The sequence below is a fragment of the Neolamprologus brichardi genome, chromosome 9 (assembly GCF_056152115.1).
Source record: "Neolamprologus brichardi isolate AB-2024 chromosome 9, ASM5615211v1, whole genome shotgun sequence".
NCBI lineage: Eukaryota > Metazoa > Chordata > Actinopteri > Cichliformes > Cichlidae > Neolamprologus > Neolamprologus brichardi.
Window position 1 is genome coordinate 22,273,359 of NC_142112.1, and position 23,846 is coordinate 22,297,204.

A 23,846-nucleotide genomic window follows, 5' to 3' on the forward strand; every position below is an offset into this window, starting at 1 on the left:
CTGCCCTGCTTGTTTATGTATGAGCAACTGAATCCTTACTTGCTCCAAACCTCTTTTTTTTTTTTATTGTCACCAGATATTTATCTTTGAATCAATAAAAACACTTCGGTCCACTTTTCTTCGCTGCTATTTCTCAGCCAGTATGACCAATGTACTGGACTCCATAGGAAGGACAAGGAGCTCAGTTCTGCCCGGTAACAGTAATGCACTTTTGCAGTTAGACCACATGACTACTGAGTGACAGTAAGGGGGGGTGTTTTCATCATGGGGACCAAATCATATGGACACTGCCCTCAAGCAGACATGTATGCCCTTGTCATGATAAACCAAGGATGACAGTATTCAGGCTGTAAATGCAGAGATTGGTTGGTTGGTTTTGTGCACGCAGCACAGAGGCACATGATCCGCATGTTTGCACTGTATGGCAAACATGCCGGTGGCTTCGTGAAACCCCTGAAGCTCAAAACGATATCTAGGCACAACTAAATAATGAAGGGAGATAATTAAGAGGGCAGCATGAATGGTTAAATTGTGCTCATTTACAAAAAGAAAGCGTTTTCCACTGAAATCACGGAACATCTGCATGTTTGTTTACTGTCTTTTTCTTCTGCAGTCGTGCGTGAAACAAGAATAATTAACCGGACTAATGAGACAAGGCTGAGTGCATCTTTGTATTTAACAATATTTGAGTGAGTTTCATAGACTTTTAAGTGTTGTTTACTCTGACATTACCTAAGGCTGATACTACTTAGGGCTCGTTTTGGCTTTTCTCAATTACAACTCTTCTTGCAACGATTCTTCCGATTGTTCCAGCGAATGTAGAGTGTGTGTGGGAGAGAGTGAGAGCCAAATTAAGAAATTGATTGCGACGGTAACGAGCTGCTCCGTCTTGTCTTGTGTCGCTCCTCAGACCTTCCCAAGGCAGCACTGAGGATCCTCAGCAACATGACCTTCCTGTTCGTCAGCCTGTCCTACACAGCAGAGTGTGCCATTGTCACCGCCTTCATCACCTTCATTCCCAAGTTTATTGAGTCACAGTTTGGTATCCCTGCCTCCAATGCTAGCATATACACAGGTGAGTGTGACTTTCTTTACTCGTAGGTGTGAATATGTTGCTACTAGCTGCCAGTGAAAGAGCTGTGGCAGATGGTTCGCTTTATTAATGATACTTATGTCGGTTTTGTTTTCTACAATCAGAAAATAGCCGTCGATTAAGTCTGTACTGACTTAAGCTCACATTTGTTCTCACCTCTCCATGTGCACACATCGCTATGACTCTTTGAGTCCTGCTGGATTTCATTCAGTGATAATCTTCCATTACATCTCATGACTGTAACACACAAGTCTCTGCAGGCGACATTCATCATAGCTTGGTCTCTCTGATATGCACAACCACACATACACGCACAGGACCCTCCGCCCTGCCTACGGTTTGTGCACCACATACGTAGGGTTCACAAAGAACCGGTCTAATCCTTCAGTCGCGTCTGAGCCAGCGGTATTAATGCACAACTAATCTGGTATCAGGATTACTACGCTAAGGACTGATTAAAAACTTAATTATGTCTTTGAAGTCATGAAGGTGTGGGTATTTGTGTGTATGTCTGTGTGTGTGTCCAAGAATACTGCTGGCTAACATATGGTCATTTTTAGACTCTCACATATACACACAATACCATCGCCTCTTCTCGTCTGCCTGTTGCCAGGATACAAGGGGTAAGGGCAAACGGGCGGTGCAGTTGCCATGACTACTCAAATGATGCCAAGCTGCCAGGATGTGATGATGGTTAGAGGCAAAGAGGAGAGGTGCCTCCCGTTGATGGGAGCATAGTGCTTCCTCAAATAGTCAGCTGGACTGACCGAATACATTTCGGATATGATGCAAAGGAAGTGTTGGTTATAACTTAGTAGGTATAGATTTGGTATTTATATGCCAGATATCCAAATCTCTTTGCTAATAGCCCTTCTGGAATCACCTTGTTTGTGCAAAAACACCCCTTTATGTCTCTTAAGTTGCATTATCTTTGGCATTTTTCATAGATTCAAGTAAAGAAATGGAAGCAAATTATATGTCTCTATAACAGGCTGCTACTAACAAACTGCCAATTTAAAATTGTTTTTTTTGTTAAGTTTGTTTCAGTGATTCATAGGTCAGTGTTAAATGGCTTAACAAACACAAAACTTTGAAAGACCTCCAGATAGCCTGGAGAACTATTGTGGCTGTAAAATACAAAATAATCTCATCTTTCAGGAACCTTTGAATGGTTTTTCCCTAGCACAAACAGTAATGGAGTTGTGCTTATTTGAAGAGCACTTGTAAAATGTGCACGCTGCAAGGCTGATGGTTAAAAAAGAAGAAAAAAATCAAAAAGATCACTTTAAAAAAAAAAAATCCAAGAAAGTCTGGCTGCTGGGAAGCAAGAAAGAAATGAGGGGTGACTCAAGACTTTTGCACAGTGCTGTATATAAATAAACATGACTCAGCTTAGTGTAACTAAAGTGAGCTAGCACTGCATTTAATGAATAGCAATATAGTCTCACAGACATCAAATAGAAATAACTTGAAATCACATTAATTACCACCTTGTTGGATCAGCATCATGCCTGGTTACAGAGCTGCCACAGCTACATGTTCATTAGATGTTGCTGCAGAGATAGAGCTGTAACATCACACACGCCCCTCTCAGCTGTAGACTCCCCCCCCCCCCCCTCTTCTGCTGCTTTGCTTTCTGTTTTTTACTCTGACTATTTGTCACTTTAGTTTCCCTTTGTGTTCCTTATAGTTCTTCTTAGGTTCTTAAAGCACCTCTTGCATATAGTGACACACACGTAACCTCTCATGTTAATAGCTTTTAATGCGGAAAGAATATGTGTAAAGAGCCTTTTTCCCCCCGTGTGTACATGTTTAATGTCTCACAAAGTGCATGGTTTAAACATAGAAACATGCACTTATAGGATCATTTTAAACACCTGTATTCTGCCTAGTTCTCCCTGAGCATGCTCAAGGATACTTTGTCTTTTGTCCTCTCTTCTGTTTTTTCCTCTTGAGCTCTGCTTTTAACACACACACACAAATACCATGGATACGGTGAGAAGCCACATGACATTTATGTGTACTCTTATCATTTCTCTGCTAATCCTCTGTCTTTGACGGCCCTCCGCCCCCGCTGACTGACCCGGTCTTGCTCATTACCCGGCTGTGAGCATGTGCGGCCGGGCTCGTGGGCTGCCATGTGCACCCACCCCGATCCTCGACCCCAGCACGAGGACACTTGCCACTCGGCCTGTTTTGCTAGAGGCCAGAGTTGCCTCTCTTCTCGCTGTCAGTCTGACTGGCTGTGGTAGACTGAGAGCACATGCTGCAGCCTGAAATGACTCACAGCTAACCCACAGCGTGGCCTTGTCACATTGATGGAGCAAACCTATTCTGGTCTCTTGCTTTCGATAAAGTAATTTATTCTTGATTAAACGGGCGGGGTGACCTTGAGCAACCATTTCTGACAAAACTCACAAACTCTGTCATATAAACGCATAACAAGCTCGCTTGGCATTCGTGTCGGTGTGCCTGATTAGAAAGCTGTGCCTCAGATGTTTACACCAATTCATTCAGTGTTATCATTTTTCCATGGCACGTTTTATCTGCTTGCAACACCTCTTCATCTCACCGATGTCTTTCTCAGGTGTGATCATCGTACCCAGTGCCGGGGTGGGCATCGTGCTGGGGGGCTACATCATCAAGAAGTTGAAGCTCGGCGCAAGAGAGTCGGCCAAGCTGGCCATGATCTGCAGCGGGGTGTCTCTTCTGTGCTTTTCCACTCTCTTCATAGTGGGCTGCGAGAGCATTAATCTAGGAGGCATCAACATACCCTACACCACTGGGTAAGGACAGATAAACAGAAGTTATTGGAAAGGAATTGTAAACCTAACATTGCTTTTCATTCAAAATAATACCTAAACATCATTTAAGAGGTTTTATTAGTTGTAAAATAGACACACTAGACAGTTTTTCCCCAGTCTGATCTAAGTCTTGATTTTTTGCTTTGCAAGCGTGACTCTAAAAACAAAATTAATCATTTAAAATGAGCCATTGCAAAGCCCGAATCCTCAGACTAGACTGTGTATAAGATGTATCTGAGAAAGGGTGTGGGCTGTCAGCGCTCCCATCTTCCTCATGTGTTGTGGTGTGGTGTTGGGAGTGTGAATGATTAATTAGAAACACTGGCATCTGCTGAAGTGACTCGCTTTGCCACCTCTATTTCTGAAGCTGCTGCTGCTCGACAGCACATCAGCAGTCTGCTGCTGAGTTAACAAACAGTCATGTGACGTGTCAGCCCCGGGGGCAGAAATATGGAGTGGTCTGCTGGCACACTCAGCTTTGAGTCCGCTCGCACAGACGGGCGGTACCATCCACATGGCGACCTTGGATGATGCAAAAGACCCTGCAAACTGATTACAAACATTGCAGATCTACTGTAATAATTTCCCCCTCTCCTCCCACTGTTTGCTGCTAGCATTCTCAGATGTTACGTGTGCAAGCATACAGGGATAAATAATACAAATGCAGTTAACTTCAAATGCAGTTAAAGTCAAATTAAAAATGCATGCCATGAAAGAGTTCGGGTCTTAGGAGGTTAATGATAAGGTGATGAACAGAACCTGGTTTCCTCCAGTAGCAACAACCGGCATTCAGGCCAAAAGGTTCAATCTTTGTTTCATTAGACCAGAGGATTCGGTTTCTCGTGGTCTGAGAGTCCTTCAGGTGCATTTTGGAAAACCCAGAGTAGGTTTTCCACCCTGTTGACCCAGGATAATATCGAAAACCTGCAGTACACTGGCCCTTGAGGCCTGTAGTTTCCCATCCCTGTTCTAGAAGGTTCCCCTCTCACCACAGAACAACACAGGAGCTCTGTAAGAAAAATTAATGGAACAACTGAAGTGTTGTAAATACGTTTATATGTGTAGCTTTACACGGGCACCAAACATTTTATTAGCCAAGAAAACTTACATTAATTAGGCTCAACCGAAAAACCATCCAAGAGTGGACACACTTGGGTTGACCTCATAATTCACAGCAAGCTAATGGCTCTGTCACACAAGTTTACTAAGAACAGATTGTATGTAATTGCCAACTTGACCCCATTCAATTACAGACTGATATCAGATTGACGCTGTCTTATGGCAACATTTATGACAGGGTTAGGGTTGGGTTAACTTTGAAGACATCACTTTCAGTTAAAAAAAAAAAAAGTAATATTGCAATATTTAGCATATTGCAAAATGTTAAAATCGCAATAATATTGTTCCTTAAGTAAGTTATTGTGATAATATCGTATTGTATAATATCTGGTGATTCCCACCTCTAGTTTGTATCCATGCGTATCCCACTAAATACACTTAACAGTGCTTAACCTATGTGAAATGTGCTTTTCGCATAACTAAGTTAATTAAGGTGACTATTTACTACACTGCCAGTAAGCCCCTGTGCTTTCAAGTCCTGGAGCTGACTCATTGTAACTGTAGTTTTTGTCTGAGCCCATGTTTGTAGAGGGGTCAACAAGACTGTGTGAGCCAGCGGGCCTCCTCATTACGAGCAGCGGTGGTCTCTAGTCACAGGTGGCACCCACACGGGAAATATTTAACCCAAGCTGCCCTTTGTGTCTGTATTCTTACGCTAGTCTAGACGCGGCTCTCCCCCTGCTGACAGACTGAGGACTATCTGACAAAAAAAGGACAGAGCCAGGAGGCATGTCGAGTTATGTAATGTTCTTAAATGTCTGCTAAAGTGTAATGTGATAATGTGTTGAGCTGGCTTTCTTAATTGAAAGCTACAGCATCTTCCCACAAGACCTTTGTTCCTGATAAACCTCCCGACATCACAGGTTTGTTTGTTGTCCTTTTTTTTTTTTCCTGGTCATTGTCTGCCAGCGTCAAAGCCGATTAAACCACTCCCTCTCGTCGCTCTGTGCTTGGGTTTTTCATGCAGCGCTGCCTGGGCACAGTGATGCAAAATTTGCAGGGTTCATTAAAGGCCGGGGTTTAGTCTAGAAAAGGACATGTGCAATCAGTGCTGCAAGACTGCAACTCCATGAGCCTTAAATGCCTTTTCTTAAAAAAAATGTATGCAAACACACTCATACACACACACAGAGTCTGGAATGTGACACTGTTATGTCAGGGCAAGCCCAAATGTGTCGTTCCAGTGACAGCTAATAAAGATGAGCCTGGACTTTCTGGTCCTGTGAAAAATGATGGTCCAGTGATTTAAGAGTAAAAGAAAATGTTTCGAATTTTTATTTTTTTCCCCTGTTTGGCAGATTTAATGAAAAAAATTACTGGCAACGAGAGTAACCTACCCTTACACGGCATGTCAAAAATAATCAGAGGGAGAGGCCTCACCAGTGTTGGCTGTGTGTGCTTGCGAGCGTCACTCCTGACCACTGTGTTGTTAGGGCCTGTCCCCATCTGTTCCGCAGGGCTCAGAGTGAAGCTTCCCAGAGAAAACCCAGGGCTCGCTTCACTGCTCCCGGCTTAGATGAAGCCAAAGTCCTGTCTGGCTTAGAGCGACTGTTCCCACACTGCCTAAAGAGCCAGTGGAGGTGTCACTTCCTCATCCCCCCTCGTTTCTGTCCTTCTATCATCACACATTCCACACGGCTAGATCAAAGTTAATCAGAAGGCGGATTTATATATAGAGACAACTGTAAAGATTGTCAGGAAGATCCGCAGCCTCCTCAATAATACTTTGTTTTTTTGTTGAATATACAGCTCCACACAGAAACTATTTCAGTTTTTTAATTGCTTTTTGATGCTTTTTACCCCTTTTTTCTCCACCCTTGAAACAAAACTTTATGGCATGCTGAGAGAGAGAGTGGGACAAGTTTAATTGTCTTTGCAGCAGGGAATGTGGTTTAAAATGCTGCATATAGGGCCATAAATTTGTTTTCGATTTTCCCGGAGCTAGTGACGTGCTGATCCTCCCGCGGGCTCACGCTTGCAAAAAGAGATTGCACTCACGCTAACCTGGACAAATGAATGCTTAAGAAATTATTAAATTCTCCTGCAAATTGAATGGCCAATTCCCCTTGCCTCCAGCTCTTGCTAACACAGCGCTTGTGTGCATTGCTAAATTAAAAATGAGGGGTGGGGTATATAAAAAAAAAAAAAAAGACTGTTTGGTGCATTTTAGCATTAACTGATATAGTTGGAAAAATTGAATCAGCTGGAAAATATGAGGTAGAAATAAGTACCGAGTCAGGCCAGAGGGCAAAATAAACAAATAACATTTGTAAATGGAAAAAAATGGCTTTATGATGATTAAAAATTCACTTTTTAAAATACCGTGCTCTGCTATTGGTGCATCTTCCACCCGCTGATTTTTATTTTTTAAACATATATCTAACCTGAGGTCTCTTACTGGGCTGGAACCAGCCAAAGCTGTGATTGGCCCCATAAAACCCCAACGTGGCGACAGTGGTAAGGGAAAAAACCTCTGGAGGAGCAGCCATCTGCCGCAATCGGTTGACACGCATTCTCTCACATTCACACCTACAACCAGTTTAAAACTAAAGTTAGTCTAACATCCATCTCTTTGGACTGCGTGGAGGAAATGCAAACTCCACACTGACGATGAGGAGGTTCAAACCAGAGACTTTCTTGCTGTGAGGCGACAGAGTTCTTGTTCTTAGCGTCTGCGCTTTTCCTCTGCAGCCCGACTCTGACGATGACCCACAGGAACCTGACGGGCAGCTGCAATGTGAACTGCGGCTGCAGGATCCACGAGTACGCTCCAGTCTGCGGCTCTGACGGCATAACCTACTTCAACCCCTGTCTGGCTGGATGCAGCACCGTCGGCAACGACAGCACTGGGGTGAGTGCACAATAGAGGGTGCGATTGCGTACTTGCTGCACTCATAGTTCCTTTTGTGTTTGCGTCACATAATTGCACAAGCGTCAAATAAATCGGAGAATTATGAGTGGAAAAAGAAATCAGAGGATACACAAATCATAATGGATACACAAAGACCTGTTCTCTGTGCATTCTCTTCTTGTAGCCCTGCAAATAGAGGAAATTAGCGTACAACAATGTCCCAGAGGAAGTTATAACAACTCAAGGAAAGAAAATGTTTGGATTCTTTGCCTAGATCACTGATTGCACCGTGTTGGTGGTGCCATCCAGTCTGTATGTGAATCTAAACGGAGCTTTGTTCTGATTTAACTCAGTTTAATTGCAATTTCTCATTGTTGTTTTCTCCCACAGATCAGGAACTACACCGACTGTGGCTGCGTGCAGAGCAGGCAGGTCATCACCCCGTCCTCCGGCAGCCAGGTCAACCAGCTCCAGCTCGTCATTGTTAAAACGTACTTGAACGAGAACGGCTACGCAATGTCAGGGAAGTGTGATCGCACCTGCAACACGCTCATCCCTTTCCTGATCTTCCTCTTCATTGTCACCCTCATCACTGCCTGTGCCCAGCCCTCGGCTATCATCGTCACACTCAGGTAAGGGAGGCTATCCTGCCAGGTTTTGCCGGAGAACATCTAACGACCTTTGTTGAAGGGTTCTCAGTTTTTCATTCTAATGTGGTTTCCCTTTACCCAGGTCCGTCGATGAACAAGAGAGGCCTTTTGCTCTTGGGATGCAGTTTGTCTTACTCCGAACTCTTGGTATGTTACTCATTATTTACACCACATAGAAAAACTGTCCTCGGTATGCTTTACCAACTTGTTAGTTTGGATGAATCTCTTATCATTGCTGCCCATTGAATCTACTTTGCCCATACAGGAAGTGCAAACGCTTTAATTTAGTGAAAAGTGAGTATTTGTTATTATTTTGTTCACTAAGACAGCAAACAGCTTTCTGAGCAGCTGAAGATGTGTCGTCAAGCATGTAGCCAAGCAAATCTGTCATCTGATGTTTTCACAGCTTCTCCGTAGTCCACTTTTCTCCAGCTTTTATTGTCTTATTCGTCCTCACTAATGCCACAGAGAGCAGGGATATGCCAGCTTGTAGCACACCTCTGTGAACCTTTGAGCAGATAGGTGTAGAAAAGTGCTCGGGCTGAGTAAACGCTGCCCTTGCATGGAATCTAATCAGCCTAAAGTTGTCACAAAGTTGCAAAATGTGTGCAAGGATGCACGGTGGAGCCCTGTGTGTGTATGATTATAGAGTTAACACAATCTAATAATGTGAACTATGAGTTTCATTAGATACAATGTTACTGAAGTTAGCAGCGCTTCTGATCGGCATAAAGACAAACATTGCCACCAAGTGGTAGAGAAGTGGTACTGCAGTGCAGTTACTGTTACTACTGTGCTGTATGTATTAGGATGTATTTGAATTCTGTGAAATTAAGTTTGTTAGCAAGGAAGTTTAATTTGAGTTAAATTAATTAATTCAGTTCAATTAAATATTGTTATGTCAGCCTCAACCCACTGTATAGTTTATATTCAATTGGCTAAAATTAAAGTAATTAACTACAGCATCTCTCTCCCTCCAGCCTACATACCGACGCCCATTTACTTCGGTGCTGTGATCGACACCACCTGCATGCTATGGCAGCAGGACTGCGGCGTGCACGGCTCCTGCTGGGAGTACGATGTGACCTCGTTCCGCTTTGTCTACTTCGGCCTGGCTGCCAGCCTGAAGTTCGTTGGCTTCGTCTTCATCTTCCTCACCTGGTACTCAATCAAGCACAAGGAGGCGCGAGCTGAGCGCTGGCGTCAGCGCCTGCCTCCACTGGGTACCGTCAGCGAGCTCGTATGCCACGCCGGAGGCCAGAAGAGCCACGCGCGCACCCGTTCCTGCCCCGTGTTCATCCCGCCTCGGCCCGAGCCGCCAGCCGCCCTCCTGCTTAACCGCGGCCACAGCAGCCTCAGCTGCCCAGGCAACGCCCTCAAAGCAATAACTCCCCCAATCTTGCTGCCACATCACCACCGAGGCTCTGCCCACGTCTGAGAGCGCGCCGGTTTCATAGTGACACGTGCCTTCCTGTCTGTGCATTTGCACGACACGGCGTCTGCTCACCACACCAGTCAGACGCCAAGCGGGGGCTCCGCCACTGCTGTAGGACAGACAGGCAGAGACACAAGTGAACCCACCACACCTAAAGGGCTGCTCGTCCTTTACGATGACAGGAGAGCGAAAGATGTTCTTTACTCAAGAGCATATCATCAGCTGCAGCCACACAGAAGGTCAGACCTCCAGGTTTGGACGCTATAAAGACATCTCATGGTGCTACTGTTAAAGGGCAGGGCATTATCATTATGTACAGTCAGATGACTCATCATCAACACAGCGTCTAAAGCACAACCTGTACTATGCAAGCTCCTGTGTACAGCTCCTCCCTTCTCAGTACTGTACAGCTCCCTCTGTATTCCACATCTGTACCTCCTCTGCTCCACCCATACCACCACGCTGTTGTCCATTCTTTGATAATCCCATTTTCACTTGCAGGTTAAGCATACTCTTGTGCATTTGAACCTTTTGCACCTGTTCTCTCGTCTGGTGTTGTCCACATCTTCAGTGGGAGTGCTTTCTAATCCTTTCACCTCCTTCTTCATTTTATTTTCTTAACAGTGCCTCTCAGGCTGCCTCGGCCAGTCCAGTATAAAAGGCTAGCTACCAGGGTAAACGCTAGCTACTAAAAAGCCAGTCATTTCTTCTTCAGCTGGGCGACAGCACTTATTGGTCGTCACAGATGATCGTCTGCAAGTTAACCATGTAGCTCAAAGCAGGCAAAGACCAGTTGGTACAGTGTAGAATGACTATAGGCAAGAAAACGATATTTCATAGCAAGTGGTGTTATTAAAATGTTATTTGTCAGGCGGCAAAAAGAAGAAAGGAAATAAGAACGGTACATTATCTCTTACCATGTGCTGAAGTTACTGAATGTCCCAAAGATGTGACAGTAGGATTTATTTTTAAAGTGGCAAAACCCCCGTTTACTTTAACCCCTTTTTAAAAGCGTCGTCTTCAGAGTAAAACGGTTTGTATGGAATGAACCTGCAGATGAACACATGTGTAATTTTGGCTTTGTATTGTAAAGGCGTCTCCATACTACTGATCATCAGATGTACATAGTAGTATTTTAGAATATAAAAGTAGCAGTGCAGCAAGCTTGACCCCTTATGTCAGTTATTGGGCGTTTGGGGCCATCTAGTGGACACAGAATGATTGCGCGTGAAGGCCAGTGAATGTTGCTGTTTGTCAGACCTACTGTACTATGAAATTATGAAATTATGGGTTTCTAAGTTAATCACTGCTCTGGATTAATTGCTTCAGACCCCCAAAGGTTATAATCGAGAGAACAGATGATCTGCTGTCTTGGATATTTATTTATTTAAGTCAGATGTTTAAATTCTTTCTGGCAAAGTCTGCTGTGTTTCCCGTAACACTGGGCTTGTGTTGTTTAAGTAAATTATAACTTGACTTCCTCTAATCAGGAGGCGGGGAACACTGAAGCCTTGTTGCATTCTGATGTTAGAAATATATAAAAGTGCACTGAAAAACTCAAATGTGAGACTTTTTTTTTTTAAAACCACATTTTTAGAAGTATCTTTTTCTCCACGTGCGAGGGGATACATAAGTCTAATAAAAGTAACAGTATTTTATATTCTGATTGGTATGAGTTAACAGCCCTGCCACTTAAAGATTATCATAGGTAGATCAAAGATGAATTTTTAGTGTTACCGTGACTTCAAATGAAATAAGTCATCATTGTGTAAATATTAAAGCAAATGAATCATATTATAGAGCTCACGTGTAGTTAGAAGCATATTTATAAACTAATCCATGATGTTGTAGTTAAAAAGGTAAAAAAAATTCTTAAAGCTAGAAAAAGAAAAAAAAAAGTGGTTGAACAGTATTATTCACACGGGAAGGTTCATTTTACATCACAAAGGGGGAAAGGTTGGGATTATTGAACTGTTATCTGTCAACTGAACATAATAAATTAAAATGTTTAAACTATGCTTCCCAGAATGTCCTCCTATGTTATGATTCTCTGCTCTTCTTCCCCTGGGTCGTATTCATCACGCACTCTAAAGAGGACTAGCAACGTAGGATTACAAATCATCTACTCACTTACTGTGATTGCTGCTCATGAAACTCTGTTCTGTTCCTTAAAACCTGTGCAAAAATACCTTAGGAATATGTTCACTGCAAGGCAGAACAGTAACATTTCCAAAATATTACTTAGCCCAAGGCCTTCTGTGTTCTTAAAATGCGATTTTTATTTTTATTAAAGCATGAAACCATCTCTTTGAGGTGAAGCAAACTGCTCTCCTTGCAGGGAAGGCTAGAGAATCATCCGGCAATGCCGCACCAAGGCGGCGATTTCTGACTTTGCTGTACTGTACACACACTTGGATTTCAGTGTCCTGCTGTTCAAATGTCTGGATTGCTACTGGCACAGATGACTTTGTGTTGACTGCGAGATTTGCTTTCTTTCTTTTTTCTTTTCTTCAGTATTTACACTGAAAGTGAGTTTCCTGTACTCTCCAAGTTGAGCTTTTATTGCTTTGTGTTCCTCAGGAGCAAAAGTCTAATTACTGTTTGTGAACACTTGATTTACAAATGCCTTGAATACTTGATATTTGTCATTCAAATAAATAAAAAAAAAAATCAATAAATAAAGAAAAGAAAATGAACTCGCTTGAATCATTACACACGGAGACTTGAGGGTGAAAGGTTTTATTTCTTAACAGCGTCGTGGCTTTCCCGAAACCAGAGTTGTTCCATCATTTCTACACACATGGCTAATGCTGCAAAGAAAAAGGAGCTTCGTGAAACCAGTTTCCAAGATAGGAGATGTGAAACGTTGCCCTTGGAGAACCTTTTAGGCTTTTACTGACATGGACAAACCTGTAACAGTGTGTCATAATGTAACCACCTTGAAATGAACTGGCCATGTGCAACGGTGACGTTTCTTTAAAAAGTTACAGAAGCACACAAGGAAGACGTTCTACCACGCGAGCGCTTTTCTTGTGATCAGTGAAGAAAATCTTTATTTAAAAAAAAAAACAAACCAAAACACAAACGTGAGCCGGTGTCGTGTTTCACGCAGCTCGTAGCTGACTGTTAAACTGTGCCGTGATTGTCTGAAAGCAAAACAAAGTTATGTTGATTCTGTAACCTTTTTAAAATTATTTCATAAAATCTGAGTTCACAGCAGACAGGCAGTGGACGACCAGGGTCGTTATTTTTTTGGGTGGGGAGGGCTGTTTAAAAGTGCTTGTGGATCGTGATGGGAGTTGGGCAGGTCTAGGATAAACTGATGAATGGAGCGTAACTAACTCGATGCTAATCACCCATTTAGAGATGGTTTAACCACTCACACCGTTTTTCATAAAAACATATTAAAAACATCAATGGTGTTGTTATCCATGTGGAATTCAGCATTTTTAATTCCAACACTTAAGTTTAGCTGCATTAAGGCTTTTTTTCTAAATATATATATATACATATATATATATTTGAGGAAAAAGAAACATAACACTGTTTACTAATAATTGTAGGCAACAGTAAAAAAATAAACAATAACTTTAATACTCATTATACAACTCTGACTGACTGAGGTGGCATTATTCTTTTTGCTTCGCTCTTGGCTAGCGCTCCTTAATCACCGTGTCTTTATGGTGACCGGAAGTTTATTGGCTGGCTGGCCAGAGCGTGAGTCTGCCTCAGAGGGTCTGACTGGAGGGTTGAGGCAGAGAGCCGCTGGCCTCGTAGTCCAAGGTGATAGGCAGAGCTGACTGAGGCAGCACCACCCTGACACTCTGTGTGCTAGTCTGTGTGGTGGGGATGGTGGTGGTGGGAGGGCTCCCTGTGGTGCTAGCATGGACCTTAGGCCTCAGAGTCTGCGAGACAAAAGGGAGAAAGCCTTGGGCGTGGAAAATATCATCCTCCTCTTCAGGGTCCAGGTTATGACTAAGACCCTGCGGGCTGATGGTCTTTCGGTGACCGGGGCCGAGTTCTAGCTGGGCTCGCAGGCTGTTGTGAGTACGCAAGAGATCATCGTGTCGCGTTTCGAGTTCTGTCAGCCCATTCCCGCTAAACGTTTCGCCTTCAATCTCCTCAAGCAGCTGCGCCCACGTATCGCTGTGGAGGACATCCCTGCCTCTACTCAGACCTGGTGATGATATCACTGCTGATTTTGACATAACGGACGTCTCAGGTCCGCTTACAAGCCTCTCGGGAAGGTCGTTGACAGCAGGCTCCAGTTTCTGTTCCAATGTGGGCCTGGGTGTGGGTCGTGCCGATGGTATTTTGCTGGGGATGGGGGTGGTGAGGCGAGTCTCTGTGACTAAGCCCAGCCAGACGTCACTGGCAGAAGCCAGCTCTTCTCCACTGCCCACTTCAAGCCCTCCACCCCCGGCCCCGGAGCCCAGCTCTGGCAGGGTGGAGTCGTCAAGCTTATGAGTTTGGTTGTTAAAAACGTGTCGCAGTGCAAACATTTTATCTACATCCTTCTGGAAGTTGTCCCAATTCTCTGGGCTGGGGCTGTAGTCAGGCCTACATTCATACAGGCTTTCGTTTATGCTATACAAATCCTCCAGTCCCTGCCAGTTCACCTCCTCATCTGTCAAGTTGGGTAGCTTAACCTTGTCGTCCTTCCCATATTGGCTGTGTGCTGTCAAAGAAAGAGAGAGACTGTGAGGAGCAGAAAAATACGGGGAGCTCTTTTCAGGTTCACTCAGTCGGCATGCAGTCACGCTCAGCTCCCAACTCTCACCAAAGCAGCCAACGTATAGGAGTCTGAGGCCTCAAGCAACACACACACGCTTCAGAAGTAGCATTAGAAAAACACAGTATTCACCCTGAGCTCAAGCCATGAGTAGTGCAAACACATGCTGGCTTTTTGCGAATTCAGAATAAATAAAAAAAAGTCTGAGGAAAAACAAAAATATTCAATGATCCATTATAATATTCTAACAAGTAATATGTAATGATATAGTTAATGAAGGGCCTGGGCTCAACTGAAATGCAAAGTCAGGCAACCTGGAATAAAATAATGTAATGGCAGAGGAAACAAAAAGATGGTCAACAAACAAAAGATGAAACTCATGAAGCAAAGTAAGAGAAAGTGCTCGGTAATTCCCAGGAAAAATGAGAAAGGAATTCAAAATGCTACGAAGAAACAAAAGTAGCAGCAAAAGCCAAAATCAAGAGTTTGTCTCAGTTTGATAAGTGCAAGAAAAGAAGCGTCAGAGCCGCTTTTGGTTGACCGTCCTCGTGGAACCGGCTCGCTTCTGGACTATTTGCAGCTAGGAAAATGGAGATTGTCTGACATCGGGTTTTTAGGGACTCACAGGAAGGAGAGGCTTGTTCTCCTCTTTGACCATTTTCGATGCTGCTGCCGCCTGGTAAGCAGGTGCCAGAAACAGAGGTCAAAAGTGCAGAGGTCAGTGCCTGGACAGAGAGGTCACGGCAACTCAAGTGTCCATTCTACTGCTAGCTAATGGCCATGAGTAGATATGAAGAGCTATTCTGAATGTCGCGTTACACCGGAACAAAATGGAATGACTGTGGCTGGCATGGCATGAAACGTCGAGTGTTAAAGGAATAGTTTCAAGTTTTGGGCAACTTTATTTTTTGCCTAAGTTAGATGAGGAGATGGATACTCCTCTAAGGTCTGTCTGTCTGTTTTTACCCTTTGCTTTTGTGAGGATTAAACAAACGAGACATTTATGGAGTTGATGAGAGGAGATTCCTGGAAGTCTCTTTCAATTCTTCATGCCTGGCAGGTACACGCCATTTAGGGCTGTATATAAGCTTATCTCCCAAAAATGTCAAACTATTCCTTTAATGTCAGGTAGTGATGCATTATGGGGATGATGCGGTTTCATGCATTGTCATTTACATGCACTTGATGCTTGGCCTCAAGTAAAGAAATATCCATTATTAAGACTTGGGATTATTCTATGTAAACAGCCATGCTATCCTATAAAAAGATACTAAAATGATCGATATTTTAACATAAGAAAGTGATAGAAATGTTTCATCTTGAGCATTGCTGTGAAAACATGTGGCAGAGAGCATCTTAGCTGCTGCAAATCGACAATACACAGCGAGTAAATATAAAGACAGACTGTGTGCGCAGGATGAAACAAACAAACAAAATATCTTATTGTTAGCGCATTCCCGGCATGCAGCCACAGATGAAGCGTCGGCACTCCGTGTATGACGGATTAGTGGGAATGAGGCAGTTGGGCCCATGCAGGTGTTAAAGGGAGGAGAAAAAAAAATAAGCCACTGAAGAGAAACAAAAACTTGGAGAATACCTGTGTGGCTCAAAGGTTCCTCCATCTTTACCTCCTGATAAAAATAAAAGCAGTCGATTGTTAATGTTTTGATTCAAGGAGGTGTGGGAGGGAAATAAACAGATCATTCACACTGAAGACGTCTTCATGCACCGCTCCTTTATGCTATGGAGAAACGCAATCATTGGATGATTAGGAGGAGGAGGAATGAGGAGACAATGGAGGAAAAAGTCTGAAAGGTCTTATGACTGGGCTGGGTTTAGAGATGAGGAGATTCAGAGTTAAGTGGTCTGATCAGGCGCTCACTTTACAGGTTTTCCCCTTCAAAAGCAAAAAGGATACGAGGTTATCCAGTCAGGTGATTGCTGAGGGTTAAGTCACACATCGCAAATAGATTCTGCTGGACCCATTTCACCCCACAGTTAAAATTTTAATAATCTAATTTTCCAACTAAAACATCACTTGATTGAACCACAACAGTAATTTCATTGGTTCACAGAGCTGGCACCGTAACTGAGAAAGGGCAGCCAGTGCAAGTAAGAGATTCTCGGCTGTTTTGTGACATGTGCTGGCACGGATTTGACAAGACCAGCATGCCAGCGCTGAAACACAATCAGGTTTCTCAGAGCAGCTTTGGCCGCTCCAGTGCTCCACTCTCCAGCTGGTAATTACAGACATGAAAGTTTTATCCTCGGGACATAAACAACGCAGCCAGTTCACGCCACACACAGACGCTGTATAGCTCAGACTTTACAGGCTTAGCTCATAGTGACATTACTTATTAACCGCCTCCATCACTGGGATGTCTTCTTTTAATGATCCTTGGACCAATTGGCGGTGATAAAAATAAATAAATAAATATACTGTGGCTGCCTATAGCACCGATGCGTGACAGGCTCGAATAAAACGACAGCCTCAATTGCTGTGATGACAGAGTCCTCCAAATAATATCCCTAACACTCGGTGACTCACAAAGGGGAAGATTGGCCACGATGCACAACTGTAACCTGGCCCTGTATTTTTCTCTTTTTTTTGGATAAATTCAGAATATATTCCAGTAGAGTGGGAGATCCTGAAAGACAAGTCACAGTGCATGTGTGGGTGTGTGGGTATGTGAGAAGAAAACACAGGAAACAAAGGGAATGCATGTCTCAGTGATGATTACTTGACCTCCACCTGAAATTTGAGCAAACTGAGTGGATCATCCCCAAACACATGCACCATGCAGATATGTACAAACACACACAAGACCGAGACTGAGACAGATTCAAACCACAGAAGACTGGAACACAAATATTATCACATCGTCCCTCAGATTGGGAGTTATATTAACGATACCACTTGTTACACGCTTCAGTCAGTCTGTTTCTTCTGTGTGTAGAATCTGTTTCTGTCTTTATTGGCATCACAACTACCACTAAACCCAGTTCTTCTCTCAAACAGGGAACAAACAGACTGAAAGGAGATTCTTTTATTTTAATTACTATTTTTTCTTTACCTGTATCCAAGCCTTTAGGGCGAGGGTTACACTGCTTGTATCCTTGACAACTCCTCATCTCCATGAGCTGGGCATGGAGTGTGCTCAGCACCTCTCGATCCACTGCATATACTGCGTTGGTAAGCTGCCAACACAACACACACACACACACAGACACTTGTTTTATTGTCATGATGTTATATGTTCTTGTTATATTCCCATGGAAATACCTGCAAAATTACTAACAGCACCTGTTCTTTAATAGGTGAGTTTTATAACGCAGGAGCCAATGAAAATTGTTTAAGAGTGACAAAGCAGACAAACGCAGTGAGAGAGAGCACAGCTGACTGATTGTAGACAGATGTTCACCCACCTGGTAGGGGTCACTGTTGAGGTCAAAGTACTCCAGGAAGCCGGTGGAGAATTCGCAGAAGAGCGTGTTGTGGGTCTCGTTGATTGTTCGCAGGCACCAGTACGTGTTGTTGTTGGAGCTGGTGCACGCGCAGAATGCCCCCACTACGAAATAAATGACACGGTTGCTGCCGTCAGTCCTAATCCTGACCATTATTTCAGGCGAAAACGTGAAACTCATTAAATGAATGGAAATTTGACAACCAGATCTACATCATGTTAAACGCTGATCAAACAAACAATCATTATCTCGCTGATGTTTGGAGACTGAAGCTAATAAACGCACGTGTCCAGAAGGGAGCCGTCTGCCAGTGGTCATTGTTATGCGTGAAGCAAGTGAGGCCTGGAAGGCTGCAGTCGTCGCCATTCCTCTGGCGCTTCTTCTCCTTCCTTTCCTTCTTTCTCCTGCGGATCTCGTTGTACAACTGGGCCTTCCCGTCTATGTCCCGCGCAGCCTCTCTGTCAGACAGAAACGTGAGAAAGGATTACAAAGGCGTGACGCAAACATGACATCAGCCCCTTCCCTCCCTGGTGCAAGTAACCGCAGTAATTGGGGGATACAAAGGGGACTTCCAAAAGGCCTCACTGATGCCAGGCTATGACAGCCTGTTTACTTTCATGTTTGAGGCCTTACTACAGTATTTCCAATTTTCTCTGGAATGACATCCTAGCCACTGTCCCCTCTTCCTCCAGCCCGAACACACGGCAGGCACTGCGAGAAACAGCTGCTTTAAATAAGCATAATCGGTTCCCAGTGTTTCCTGGTGCAAGCCGATCACTGTGTTTGAGGGACTAACCTCTTTGCTGGATCATTCTCTCTTTCCATGCAACTCAATCACTTCCAGACACACAATGACAACATCTGCTTTGTCATTTAAAGTCTATTGAGGGACCATTTATAGATGGCATGCCTTCTTTAGAAACCTGTGTGTATTTTAGGATCGCATACATCACTAACACACTAAAGTAAACGTACATGATGGAGTGTTTCAACTGTGATCTACAAAGCAACCGAAAATGAAGATGAGCTTTAGTGATGGATTCGTGTTACACCCGCCATGCAGGGACCACCATGCAGATGTACGGTTAAAGAGCATCACGGCACACACCATTTGCACACTTTCAATCAGTTGCAGATTTCATGGTCGGTGTTAACTGAAAGATAAAATGCTGAAACTAAACAGGGCAAACTCAGAATTAAAAGGGGAAGAGAAACTCACTTAAATGGATGGAGTTGATCATTCCTGCTCTTCAATCTCTCTGCCTTGTTTCTGTGTCCTTTGCTATAATAGCTGTTTTTTATGAACAGAAAAAGGACCGTGGAAGAAAAGTTGTTTTTTTGTTTTGTTTTTCTGTTGTTGTTGTTTTTTTAATCCATGTAATCCAGCAGGGTTTGGAATAAGGCCTAAAACAAGCTTTAAAATCAACTTTTCCAACAATACTAGAGAGGTAAATGTATTTTTTAAGGTGAAATTATAAGTGACTGACCTCTTCTTTCCACAGTCACAATCATCTGGCCGTGTCCTCTTCAGATGACCTCTTACTTCTCGCAGTTTTTTCATTTTTTCTTGAAGTGCTTCAATCTAGAAATACATAAGCAATACAACCAATGACCTTTGATAAAAGAAAAAACTGTCCAAGAGCCTCATATTGAACCTCATACACTCACCTCCTGGTCCACATAGCTCTTATGATCCTTCCACGCTCTGGGGGACTGGTAGATTTCTCTCTCGCAGTGGACGCTGTCGTTCACGAGGATGTAACACCTAAAAAAGATGCAAAAACACCCCCTGCTATATTCTTCTTTATTGACGCAGAGAAATGTAAGTGAGAGGGGAAATTTGATTGCTTACTTGTGGGTAACTTTCACAGAGTTCGGGTATCCGACTGCATTTGTATCATCTGCCAGCATTTCCTCTGAACCGTCGTCAGACCCCAGCTCATATTCTGGTTCCTCTGGGTTGTAGTGACGCTTGGAGATGACACGAGGACGGACAGCTGACTGATCATCTGCCTGAAGGTCAATATCATATATTTGACCTTCAAACTCCACAGACAGAGACCTGGCAGGTCGAGTGTGGACGAAGCGTGGGCGATAACCTATTAAAAAGAAAAAAGGATGCTATGTATTTCTTTTTACTCTCATTTCCACCTCATTTCAACATCGCAAGGAAGTAAAAGCCAGCATCCTAATACACCAACTGAGTTTTGGTAGGATATCCTATCTGGATCTTTAAGGCTTATTACATGTTCATACCATTGTTGTACTATTTCCAAGACACATCAGAGGGCATCAGACCATTTGATAACAAAGTCCCAACAGCCCACGCATGCACAAAGGCACGTCCAGAGCATACATTCCAGGACCTGTTGAAGGATGTTTGCTTTTTCCATGCATGCGTCTCGCTAGAGCAGAAAAAATCCATTGCCGGGAATAAAAACTTGAGGCTTTAAAGATTTCTCTTTCTAGTACTGAGAGACAGACATTAATGGGACTGTTTAAGAAAACAAAAGCTCTTGTTTTTGAAGTGAAATAATCTTACACACATGTATATGCATTTTGCAATGGTTTCAATTAAATCACTGTCCCTCTATATTACAAGAAGAAAGAGCAGGTTTGGGTATACTCACGGCGGCTTGTTGAGGAAGGAAACTGTCGGTGGGAGCGGCGTTCGGTCTTGGATCGTTTATACTGTGCGTCTCCACAGTCGCAGGCCCTCTCCCTTTTGTCGTAACTGTCACGGGGCTTTAGGCTGCGGGCTCTCTTCCTGGAGCCTTCTTTGGAACCACCTTTACACTTCTGTATCCTCCACTTCCCTGTGATCTCCTCAACGCAGTGCCATTTCTGCAGAAAGAATTGCTTTTGGTAGCACGACAGGCTTGCAAAAAAAATAAATAAACCAAAGTTTCCTTGCAACAGCAATGAACACATTTTATTTTATTTCTTTTTGGGTATGGCTAATTAGTGCCTTAGATGTGAATGATATGACAACACAATTTGAGATTTCACAACTAAACCTTTAGGAAAATGAGCACATGCTTCTGACAGACATATCAGAGCCTGTGGGAAAGAACGGCATCCAAAAGCAGCGAGAAAGATCAACCAAAACTAAAACATGAGGCGAATTGGGTCTGTCTGGTTTCTGGAAAACAAAGCGGAGAGCCATATCGTTTTCACATTGGGTATGTCCATACTATGTGCGTCACTAGGGTAATTGTGTAAATACATGTCCATACAATCGCAGACATCCCCCGCGCCATTTCCCAACATGAATTCACGCCGGGAAAAGAAAGTTTTGAAGCTAATTGCTGTGAGTAGTGCCGCTTGTTGGGTCTCGAGTAAACGAAAGAGACACATCAGTAAAGTTTGGTATAGATGATGAGGGCTGAGTGTGGGAACGAGGGTCCAAACAAAGGGCTATAAGACAGATCGGGTTCCTTTTGGAAGAGCTTACAGACCAAACAGGGCTGTTATATCAGCATCAGACAAGACGTGAGAGCGAAAGAGAGATGTATTGTCACTGGAGGATGAGAACAATCTCCATCTTTCTTTCTCCTTCTCCCTCGCCCTCCTGCGAGTGCTTTAAAGGTATAAGAGTATCACTGCAGCAGCAGAAAAGCAGAATAATATAATATAGAATCTCAGGATATCATCCTGAGACCGATCCATGTTGAGATTTTCCATATTAACAAAATAAGATAACTGTAATCAAATTTGTTAGCATGGATGAAAAGGAGAGATAAAGCATTTGTTTGCTTTGAGCAAGAAACATTTCACTGGCCTCCAGGTTGTTTATATGAAGGTATAGTTAAACCATTAGTAAGAAGCTACTTGCAATCAGTGTTGGTCAAGTTACTTGAAAAAAGTAATCAGTAACTAATTACTTCCCCCCCAAAAGTAATCCTGTTACTTTACTGAGTAGTAATTAATTACTTAGTTACTTAGTTACCTTTTAAAAACATGATTTACAACCCGAATAGGTGATAAAGTGATAGATCTTTCAGCCCAATTCTACTTTTTCTGCATAATCCATCATAGAAAAATGTAATCAAATGGAAAAGTTTGCTTTATTAGTTTTAATCTTTTAACTTTATGCTCCAAGCAAACATTAAATTATATGCAACATTCTCTGACTGGAAGAAATTTGTTTAACATTTAAACCTATTTTCTGCACATTCCAGCACATAAAATAAAATATTTTTTGTGTTTACACTCAGTCTTTCAAATAAATGCAAGTGAAACACAGCAGAAAATAAATAAAATCAAAGACTCAGCGGTCCTGTTGCTCTATTTTCACCTGTATAACAGGCGGATGTTTTCCCTGGTGCAGGTGTGCCGCAGCGGTCAGTGGAAGAATCCGCGAGTTTGTCTGTGAATTTCCCTGGTAGCGCACTCGGTGCTTGCACGGAAGTTAAGGGGTTTTTTCGCTGTAAAAAGAAGTTTTCTTCCCACGCAGCGAACAGCGGACACTAATGTTTTTGTCACTTTTTACGGAATCAAACTCAAAGTAAGGTCAGTACTTCCACGCTTTAAACGCTGCACCCCCATACTCTCTCCCGCACTCGATATATTATCCATTGTTGATCTGCACACAGCTGTTGCCACGAACGTCGCACTCGCTTACGTCATTGTCATGAGACACTCTTGCAAAAAATCTAATTACCTTTTTTGCAATAGTAATCCCTTACTTTACTCGTTACTTGAAAAAAGATAAAATACGTTACTTGTAACGTATTACTGCCCATCTCTGCTTGCAATCACTTCAACACACTAGATGTACTGATGAGCACATATGATGAGCCCACACTTGCATTATATGATGCAGTATACACCTCTGATGCCTGTTGCTCCTGTTATTAACTCATTGTTATACAGACTGTGAGGTGTTCGTTATGATGGATCTGGACTGCATTAGTCAAACCCTTATAAATCTCTGTAATTGAATACTACAGGACATTTGTAATAATTTGTCTTATTCTGGCCTGTCTGTTCCGGGGCCACAACCTCTACTATTTGGCTGTTGGTCTGCCAGAAAATTCATGGGCAAAGATCAAAGGGATGTACCAATTAGCGCACCACAAAACGGTGTAAAGCGGTCCAATTATAAACTAGTTGTGGCTTTGTAGAACAGTTCAAAAGGCAGCTAAGAGGTCACTTCAAAATAATTGCATCGGCTTTCTTTAGTGGATATATCAGGGCACTCATGTGGTCAAAAGGTTGCAGAAAAAAGAAATGCGCTTGTGTGTAAATGGGTGTTTCTCCTTTACCTGTCCGGGCTGTTCACATGGTGTCTGGAATTCAGCCTGCTGACAAGTCTCTCTGACCTTCTTGTACTTGGGGAGACTGTTGCTGTGTTGAGTACTCGCTGAGTCATCCTTTTTTCTCAGGATCTTCCTACACGACAAAACAAGAAAAGCAAAACCATATCAAGTGGTGAGTGACTTTTCCAGGGAGTCGGTTTGCTATGCAAGGTGAATGAAACTTTCCTGTTTTTACATTCTGTCATAGCCAGCCTTGTGCGTTTTCATGGCCAGCGAATGAATAGCTTATGTAGTGTGTGTAAGTGTCAGAGGGTCTGGGTATGGAGTTCAGCTTAGCCTCGCACCGCTGCTCGGGTCCATCAGCTTGGCGTCAAATTCAACTGCCCTGTCCCCTTTTCCTTTACAGCCACCACCTCAAACACTGGCTAAGTCTCTG

General features: G+C 43.2%; 2 protein-coding genes across 5 annotated transcripts in view; one reads left to right on the forward strand and one right to left on the reverse strand.

Moving 5' to 3' along the window:
* The window catches only part of slco5a1 (solute carrier organic anion transporter family member 5A1), a 37,115-nt gene extending 24,514 nt beyond the window's left edge, over positions 1-12,601 (forward strand). Inside the window, exons 5-10 of the mRNA XM_006794599.3 lie at positions 911-1,075; positions 3,681-3,879; positions 7,708-7,867; positions 8,258-8,499; positions 8,600-8,664; positions 9,498-12,601. Coding sequence (XP_006794662.2) covers positions 911-1,075; positions 3,681-3,879; positions 7,708-7,867; positions 8,258-8,499; positions 8,600-8,664; positions 9,498-9,955 — 1,289 coding nt within the window. The 3' untranslated portion in view covers positions 9,956-12,601. The remainder of the gene's footprint in view (positions 1-910; positions 1,076-3,680; positions 3,880-7,707; positions 7,868-8,257; positions 8,500-8,599; positions 8,665-9,497) is intronic.
* Positions 12,602-12,685: 84 nt separating this feature from the next.
* The window catches only part of sulf1 (sulfatase 1), a 34,606-nt gene continuing 23,445 nt past the window's right edge, over positions 12,686-23,846 (reverse strand). For 3 of the 4 annotated variants that reach the window (XM_087846125.1, XM_087846126.1, XM_035909429.2), the window contains 10 exons: positions 23,417-23,543; positions 20,780-20,993; positions 20,002-20,248; positions 19,818-19,914; positions 19,637-19,731; positions 19,369-19,440; positions 18,435-18,607; positions 18,111-18,253; positions 17,759-17,882; positions 12,686-14,630 (listed from right to left, as the gene is read on the reverse strand). In XM_087846125.1, coding sequence (XP_087702251.1) covers positions 13,681-14,630; positions 17,759-17,882; positions 18,111-18,253; positions 18,435-18,607; positions 19,369-19,440; positions 19,637-19,731; positions 19,818-19,914; positions 20,002-20,248; positions 20,780-20,993; positions 23,417-23,543 — 2,242 coding nt within the window. In that variant the 3' untranslated portion in view covers positions 12,686-13,680. The remainder of the gene's footprint in view (positions 14,631-17,758; positions 17,883-18,110; positions 18,254-18,434; positions 18,608-19,368; positions 19,441-19,636; positions 19,732-19,817; positions 19,915-20,001; positions 20,249-20,779; positions 20,994-23,416; positions 23,544-23,846) is intronic. The other variant, XM_035909430.2, reaches the window with a different exon arrangement.